Source organism: Nestor notabilis, unplaced genomic scaffold (assembly GCF_000696875.1).
Source record: "Nestor notabilis isolate BGI_N333 unplaced genomic scaffold, ASM69687v1 scaffold9650, whole genome shotgun sequence".
NCBI lineage: Eukaryota > Metazoa > Chordata > Aves > Psittaciformes > Psittacidae > Nestor > Nestor notabilis.
The window spans coordinates 1-9172 of NW_009910628.1; the positions used below are offsets into that span (position 1 = coordinate 1).

At 43.3% G+C, this 9172-nt stretch overlaps 1 protein-coding gene across 1 annotated transcript in view; it reads left to right on the forward strand.

Annotated features, from left to right (window-relative positions):
- Positions 1-7505: 7505 nt before the first annotated feature.
- Positions 7506-9172, forward strand: part of LOC104402975 (proteasome activator complex subunit 4-like) — a gene marked incomplete at both ends in the record, with an annotated part of 18028 nt that continues 16361 nt past the window's right edge. The window contains 2 exons of the mRNA XM_010010989.1: positions 7506-7646; positions 8249-8365. Of these exons, the coding sequence (XP_010009291.1) occupies positions 7506-7646; positions 8249-8365 (258 nt within the window). The remainder of the gene's footprint in view (positions 7647-8248; positions 8366-9172) is intronic.

Sequence of the window (9172 nt, forward strand, 5' to 3'; positions counted from 1 at the left end):
CGGGCGGCAGCGAGGAGCCCGCCCACGGCTTACACAAGGCCCACATAGGGAATGGGGGCAAAGGTGGCTGCGCTGTCAGTGCTCCCTCCTCGCCTCTGAAACTTCCTCCGTCGGGTCGTGTGCGCTCGCTTGTGGTGCTTGTCTTCTTTAAAGCCACCTCTCGCCTGTTTAAGTTGCGAGGGATGCTCTCCCCGTGGAACTTCTGCTGTAGGAACGTCAAGAAGTCTGTCCCAAGACGGGCTGGTTGTTAGTTCGGTGCTAGCGGGATTAAATACAGGCTTAGTGCTGTGTAAACACCGTGGTGCCCTTGATATCTTGCCTGCGCTGTGGCACGGTGTGGTTTGTGCTGATGTTGGCTCTGCTGTGCGTGCTGCCGAGAGGTTTTTAGTGTAGATAAAGCCACGGTGGTTACATAGATAGCACTGAGTGGAACTTAGGTTCCGCCGAGTGAGTTTTACAAAGCAAACTTAACCCCTTTGGGCACTCCAGTACTGAAAACGGCACCCTGTGACTATGACTCCTGCCATGTCTTCATGACTTCCACGCTAAACCACATTTCTGTGGATGTTTATGAGTGGACTTTTTTAGCTGAGTGCTCTGTGCCCTCATAAATGGTTTCCTGTGTGCTAGAGGTGATGAAATATGTGCATTTTGTACAATTTTGAGATCTCCACTTAGAATTTTCTTCCCTACATGAGTAATTTTTAACGTATTAATAGGGGATTTATTATATATTTGGCAGTCAAATCTGCTTGATCCGTGTGTATTGCAACCTAAGTGCCTTTATGTTTGCCAAGAGGCATTCTTAGATAGAATTACATTGATGGTTGCAAAATGACTCACATGTTTGCGTTGTGTGACAGTTTGAACCTGCTTGGAAGCAGTTCAGTGCTGTTTCCCTTCCCACCCCCCAGCCATCTGCCAGCTCGCACTGGTTTCAGTGGTACCTGTTGCCTTTGTACCTGTGGCAGGGCTTCACGTACTAACGGAGTTGAAATGAACTGGCAGTTCTTACTGGGACAAAGATTGGCATTAACTGAACAAGCTAAATGTGGCACGTGGGTCATTTGAAAAGGTGCAGACCCGTGTTAGACTCTCACCCTGTTACTCACTCTGTAAACTGCAATTACTGCTACCACTTTAGGCTTCAGGGCAGTGAATTTAGCCTATTGAGAACTGCTGCTCTACCTCTTTATGAATCACAGACAGGTCAGAAGACTCTAATTTGTGGTTTTCCACCTACTCTTTGAAGTTTGAATTCACTGTGTGCGTTTGCAGCTTGTCTGTTGCCTGAGAGTCCCGAGATTCCTGTGTGGCATATTGTATCCAGAAAGACTTTTGAGTATGTTTGGATGTTGGCAGGAAAGGAAACAGTGGGCTTGGTGGTTTAAAAATAAGCTGGTGTATTTACCAGGAGAGATGTTTTGCTTCCTACTTTAACTTGACAAAGTGCTTCTGGGGGATGAAATACATTAATAAAAGTTCAGGCCAGGATGAAACACTTGCAACCATATGGTATTCCAATGTCATACCCCAGTCAAACTGTGGGATAATGACAGTAAAATCCAAGTTTTGCTGTCTGATAGTGGGTGATAATTTATCTCCAAGTCAACTTTACTGCTTTCCCTCCCTGCTGGCCAGCTCTAGTAAATTGCACATTTGTTTGAAAACAAAATGCCCAGCACCTTCATAATGCTTTGCTTTGTTGCAAGTATCTGAATTATAAAAGCCAGTATTCTCACAATATTCTGTGTAATAATTGACAGTTCAGAACCCTGGCTGATGTGTCTTTATTTCTTACGTAGATACAAATGTTAACATGAAGATCGTAATACAGAACCCCAGACTGGTTTGGGTTGAAGGGACCTTAAAGCTCCTCCAATTCCAACCCCCTGCCACGGAAGGGACACCTTCCAGTAGAGCAGGTAGCTCCAAGCCCCGTCTGACCTTTATACATACATAGGTATAAAGTAAAGGAAAAAACCCTGCATGCAGCTGATACAGCTGTACAGTTACACCTCCTCAGGTACTCACAACTTTGTACAACCTGCGTGAACCCTGTGGAGTGTGAAGAATGAAAGTGAAACGCAGATCTTTTTTCAATTAGAAGTGTGAGTATCGGTTACTATTTCACGGTGACAGCTGAACCCGAGATCTTGCATTTCTGATACTCCCCGCAGCTGAAAACATGACTTGCACACACTTATGTTAAGAGCAGCTCTTTTAGCTGGCTGATGTCACGAACCGAGTAGGAGGTGGGAAAAAGCTAAATTGGAGTTGATCAGATAAAATGTCAGTAATCCGATTTGCATGATTCTTTTATGCATAAGTTTCAGCCATGGGAACTGGTTCCTTGGTTAGGATGCATGTGAGGAGTGTGGGGAGAGAACTCTCTGCTGTGAAGACAGGAATAGTGCAGTTACTTCAGTAACTTCTGATTTAGTGGGGCTTCTTACGCAGGTACAACTGCTTGCCTCAAAGGCTGGCATTTAAATCTGTCATGATTCCCTCAGGATTCCCCAACTCTGGCTAGTAAAATCTGTATCTTATAAAGCCCTAATCTGGTTGTGAAAGCAGAAGACTGGATCTGAGTTGTGTAACTTGGTGCAGTGTGTGTGGAGAAAGCAAGTTGCATCAAAACCATTCGCTCAGATGGATTTGCATCATATCTTTTATGGTCTCTAGGTCAAAAGTAGCTGCTGTTTCAGGGTTGGGGGTTTTTTTTCCCTCATTCATGTTTTACGCAGAAATTTTGTGTATATATTTAATTTATATTTTATTCTTTTCCAGAACATAGCTTATAAATGAGATTATTAGTAGAACAGGAACATTTAATAGCTGCTTTACGTGTAGTTGACTCTGCAGCCTGGAGAAAACACAAACATCTTCCCGTGTTTTCTACTTCAGTAACAAGGGTAGAGTCGTTGGAGCTGAGGGCCACAGTTTCTGTTTCTGTTCCTGACAGTGATGGTTCCTGTGCTTGCTGGCTAAAGGCTTATTACAAAATGACATTTAGCAGCCTTGCTGGAAGGTGTGGAAAAAATGTAGCTCAAGTGTTTTGCATTAGGATGACAGGACACGAAGTTACAGTGAGGGTGAAAATGTCTCTGTGTGATTGTCTGAAGTATTGTAAGCACTATAAATCTTGTTTTACATCTATTTCTATCTCATCTTTATCAGGAAAATGTAAGTTTTCCTTTTGGATGCCTAAGGGGTGTGTATGTAGACTGTGTACATGTGATTTAAATGGCCTTGTTGAGCATGATTCATTGTTTGTCATGTCATTTGTCAGAAAAAAATGTTTTTTAGAATCATAGACCCATGTAATCCTGTCCTGTGTGTTGGAAAATGAAACTAGATGGCTGTGATCTTAGGAGAGTGCTCTGCTCAGCTTTATATTCAAAGGCAGTTTCTAACTGTGGCAGAGCAGCCAACTTTCTAGGGCACTTTAGGATGTCCACTTGATAGGATAGTCCACTTCCTAAAAATAGGTCTATTGTAACTGTGGAGTGAGAGATTGGATACCCAATGCTTTTAGAACAGGGAGCTGGCTTTTTGGTTGTTCTTTGTAATCTCTAGAGAGCCTGTACTCCGTACAGCAAGGGTACAAACCGAGTTTTCACTTCCTAATCATGGTTTTGGGATTGTGGGGGTGGGCTTCATTGGTTGGGGTTTTTTCTCTTCACATAGCTGAACTCCAAACCAGAACCCAGTGTGACCAGCACAATGCAGGGCAATTGGCTGACCCTTTTTGCAGCTGTGTGGTAGAGGTTGAGGGCTCATCAAACCTCTGATGGTTTTCTTAAGGAGGAATCAAAAGGGAAATGAATTAAGATTACAAGAATCATCTCAATGTAGAGGGTTGGAAGGGACCTTAAAGCTGACTGACTTCCAACCCCCTGACACAAGCAGGGGCAAGATCTGCCTTGAAGGCAGGGAAGGGACCTGCCTTCACATAAGAAGTCTTATTTTTTGTTTTGCAGCAATTTTAGTTCTAGATTTATTCCCCCCCCCCGATAACCCAATTTTATTTTGTTTTTAATCCTGAAGAGTCACATTTATATGATGAACGTGCATCTGTGTGATTAGACCCAAGGCATCCTCCAGGATCTATGAAGTTCTGCCTCTATTCTTCTACTTAGTAATGGCAGTATCTCATCCTCAGTGAGGGGATATTCTGAAGATATTGCAGATCCCTTCTGTTAGATTTTGCCCATTTAATCTTGAGGAAAAGGTGATTATCCCCCTTTCTAGAAGTAATTATTTTCTGTCACTGCCTTAATGCACGGTTGGATTAAGACAATTCACTGGGTTAGACTCTGCCTCCGCCCTGCATAAAGAAGCTGTAAACATGGGAGCAATTTGGCATCTCACGCATGGTGACGTCTTTGTGTTCAGCACATTTCTGTGTACTTGTCTTCTTCAGTTTGTTAATTAAAGAGCATTTTGTAGCATAGAACTGCTGGTAGCAAATAGCAGGAAAGGTAACCAGCCAAACACTTTCTCTTTGGTTATATATAGCAACAGTGGCAGATTAATTGGATCTCTTCACAGTGTTTCTTTGTTGTTAAAATGTATTTTTCAGGCTTCTGCAGTTTCTTCTTCTTAATCATACATGAAGAAAAGAAACCACTATTCTTTGTTGCTTTATCCCTAGTATTATGAGAGTGGAGAAGTCCAGGCAAGTGTGTATGAGTGAAGGATAATGAAATGGAAGTTATTAAAGGTTCAAGTTATTAAAGGTTCAGAATCCTCTGTTCCACAGTGAAAGGAGCCCTTGGTGTTGCTGTGTAACTGGTGTTTTCCTTCCCAGATGTGTGCTGGCATGAAAAATGCAAAAACACTTGCAGGCAAACTCCTTTCAAGTTTGTCACTGCATCAGACACCATCTTTTATTAAACTGTAAGTGAAGACTGAGTGAAATGACTGTGTGGCTGGTCATCTCTTATGGGCATACAGAATGCCTCTGAGTTGCCTGGTTTTTCAAGGCATGTACTTTTCCTTTGAGAGTCTGGGAATAGCTCTCATGTCTGCTTATGAAATTCTTGTGTTGTCCTGGTTATTACCCCATGTAGCTTGGAAAAGCTTCCACACTTTGGCACTGGGTTCTTCACATGCAGCCTATGAGCAAGGGATGCTTTTAGAAGGTAAAATACTGCAATTAAAAGAAGTGTGATTAAGTTATATCTTTTGTTAACCATCACAAAATCAAATGTCACCCATGCTTTTGCCCTGAGGATTCTTTTTGCATGTCCATTTTATGCATGTGGAAAGTGTAGGTGTTGAGCTGCTGGTGTAAATCCATCGGTAGGTAATCCATCTACGTATGCCACAGGATCATTTCTGTTCCTTTGGCAGAGGAGTAGGTTTCTTTATTTCCTTCCTTCTGTGTTTTAAATAAGTAAAACATGTTGAAATGAGCATTAGTGAAAATACTGCCCATCAAATGGAAAAATCCCCCCTTGAAATCAATGGGGAAAGGGAAGTGGAAAGAGGTGCTCTGAAAAGTGGTGATTTGGGGTTTGCCAGAGCCCTGCAGGTCTGCCATGGTGTCTTCAGAGGGAGCTGCGGGAGGAAGGTTGGAAAAAGTCTTGCAAGGAAAGAGCAAAGGGTCTTGGTATGTGTGTTTTTAAGGAAACCACCTCCTCTTGGTCAGATCTAGCTGTGGGTGATCCTGGAACTTCAGAGATGATTTGGCTTTAAATTGAGGAACAGGGAAGTAGAAGAAAGTACTGAAGCAGTACTGAAATGCCATGTATCTTGTGTCATTGTGTGAAGTGTGTTCCATGTAAGTGTATTGTATTAAGTGATCTGAGTTTTAGTTCTCAAGTAGTCAGTTCTCCCACTGGCAGTGCTGTGAGGAACAGAACCTTACAGATGAGCATGAAGGGTTTGAAAATAAACCAGATATAATATTAAACTAAGCTGGGCAGTGTCACTGGAGTCAATTTCAGAAACTAAATTCAGGACTCAACACAGTTTGTTTCCACTGTTAGGTCAGTATCTGCTTCTCTAAAATCACCTCGCCTCTATTATTCTCCCCTCTGCTCTGCTGTGCTCTGGGGAGACCCTCCCCGAGTCCTGCACCCAGCTCTGGGGCAACAGCACCAGAGGAGGCCCCGGAGCTGCTGCGAGGGCTGGAGCAGCTCTGCTCTGGAGCCAGGCTGAGAGAGCTGGGCTGGGGCAGCTGGAGAAGAGAAGGCTCCTCAAGGGGACACCTTAGAGCAGCTCCAGGGCCTAAAGGGGCTCCAGGAGACCTGGAAAGGGGCTTTGGACAAGGGATGTAGGGACAGGACAAGGGGAATGGCTTTAACCTGCCAGAGGGGAGACTGAGATGAGCTCTGAGGCAGAAGCTCTTCCCTGTGAGGGTGCTGAGGTGCTGGCACAGGGTGCCCAGAGAAGCTGTGGCTGCCCCATCCCTGGCAGTGTTCAAGGCCAGGTTGGACACAGGGGCTTGGAGCAACCTGCTCTAGTGGAAGGTGTCCCTGCCCATGGCAGGGGTTGGAACTGGATTGGCTTTAAGCTCCCTTCCAACACAAACCAGTCTGGGATTCTATGATTTCCGAGGACTCCTTCAGAGCTGCGTGCTGCCCTGCATACCGCAGCAGCAGTGTGAGATCTGGCATTCTTCATGATACCAGAGCGAGCCTTGATGCACCACTGGTATGTGTTTGGCTACAAATCAATCCAACCTGTACTAAATCTTAAACAAAGACAGTGAGCAGGCTTCTCTAAAAGTTGCTTTATAGGGGTTTGTGTCTTACGTGCTTTGTCCAACTGCTACTTGCAGGGTAGCATATTAGTAAAGTTTCTTATGAATCCTTAAGAGTAGTTGGAACACTAATAAAAAGGGAAGTGTGCTTCCTTGTTGAGTAGTGATTTACAGTGTGTGACATGTGAAATGCTGCACTAGAACGTTATATAGATTTGGTGGTGCAGAATATATTTTAAGACTTTTAAATGTATTTCTTTTTTCAACCTGAAACCAGCAAGCACTTCTTCCAGAGTTAGTCCTAATGGATCCATACCCTCTTAAGATAGTAAATATAAGGGACAGCAGTGGGAGGCACCACGAGCAAAGCTCAGTGTCTAAATCAGTTGTTCACCCTTACTTGAAGCTTGTGAGAGCTGTTGTGTAGCTGGTTTTTATTAAGAGAAATAAATACACTGGGATATGGAAATACTGAACTTAATGGCTGGTACACCTTGAGCTGAGGTGAAAGAAAGTGATCTTTGGTTTTGTGGTATCTGGTGTGAGCATGAAGTTATGGTATGTGTCGAATCTTAGGAGATTGTAAACTTTATTGGTCATTCCTTTTCTTCCTGTGGTTAGTTTGAGTTGTTCATCTCCCTTTGTGTAAGTTTTCAGGTTCTTATTTGTTGGACTGTGAAGCAAGTTTTAGTTTTGCTTCATTAAACACCAAGTCAGATGGAGTTTGGCTCAGGTCTGGGATATAATGGAAATGTTTGAATATATTGCTGACTCACTGTGTGTTTGGTTGCAGGTACATCCGACTATATGGGAGAAAGTTTAGCAGAGAAGACCATGTGCTTTTTATCAAACTGCTGTACGAGTTGGTAACCATCCCAAGGCTGGAGATCAGCATGATGCAGGGATTTGCACGCCTCTTGGTAAACCTGCTCAAGTAAGTCCAGATTTCTGCTGACTATGGAAAGTAGTTGATTACTTGACTTGCTCAATATACTGTAATCATAGAATCCTAGAATGGTTTGGATTGGAAGGGACATTAAAGCTCATCCAGAAGGGACACCTTCCACTAGACCAGGTTGCTCCAAGCCCCATCCAACCTGCCCTTAATGTAATAGTATGTTCTGTTACATGTTACTTCACTTGGTCATCCCGTGTGCAGATGGTGTTGGTTAAAAGGAGTTCTCATTATGCAAACACCTTCCCCTCTTCAAAGCATTAGGAGTGGAACTGAAAGAATGTCAGTTTTTTCCCTTATTAGAGACCCAAGTGTTCAGGTTGAATCTCAAGTAGGGAGAACACAAAGACGTGTCTTTCAACGTGGTAATGCTTGTTTCACTTAGAGTTTTCCTAGAGGTCTTGACAGCTTCTGTGGTTGCAGAAACACTGCAAGTGGCCAGCTGCTTTCTGGCCTGACCTTGCTGCAGCTTGAGCCAAGTGCTGAAGATAAGCATGGTTCAGAGCAGTGATCCTGATACACAGTGTGTCCATGTAAATGTTTAATCCTGAAGTGCTCGTTGTTGTTTTGTTTTCTATTAGGAAAAAAGAGCTGCTTTCCAGGGATGATTTGGAATTACCATGGAGACCACTTTATGAAATGTTAGAAAGGATATTATACTCCAAAACAGAAAACCTTGGATTGAATTGGTTTCCCAAGTAAGTTTGCATTTCAAAACGTTTGATAAGCTGTAAGTACCTGTAATGTTTTCAAGTACTTTGTAATTTGCTTTTAATAGTTGGAATTTGATACACAGTAAATATCTCGATTCTATTTTCATGAAGTATATTTCAGTAATAGTGTGCAAGACAGAACCAAATCGTGTCTATCCTTCTACCAGTGAACTGTTTGTGATGATGTTTCTCTCTTCATGAATGTGATTGCATTCATTTCTAAATATGGGGTCTTCATCAACATATTTTAGGATGATATCCCACGGTTTAACAGATTTAATGTTGATTTTCCTAACATCATTGTGATTTTAACCCCAGTTGCAACTGAGCCCCACACAGCTGCTCACTCACTGCCACCTGGTGAGATGGGGGGTAAAAGTGAGAAAACTCCAGGGCTGAGATAAAGACAGTTGAAGAGGTAGAGCAAAAGCCACACACATAAGCAAAGCCAAACAAGGAATCCATCATTCACCACTTCCCGTGGTCAGGCAGGTATTCAGCCATCCCTAGGAAAGCATCATGGTGACTTGGGAAGACAAATGCCATCACTCGGAATGTTCCTCCACTTCCTTCTTCATCCCCCATCTTTATATTCTGAGCATAACATCCTATGGTCTGGAACATCCCTTGGGTCAGGTGGGATCAGCTGGTCTGGCTGTGTCCCCTCTAAACTCCTTGTGCACCCCCAGCTCCTCACTGGTGGGGTTAGGAGCAGAAAAGGCCTTATCTCTGTGTAAGCTCTGCTCAGTGATAACGAAAGCATCCCTGGGTTATCAACACTGCTTTCAGCAG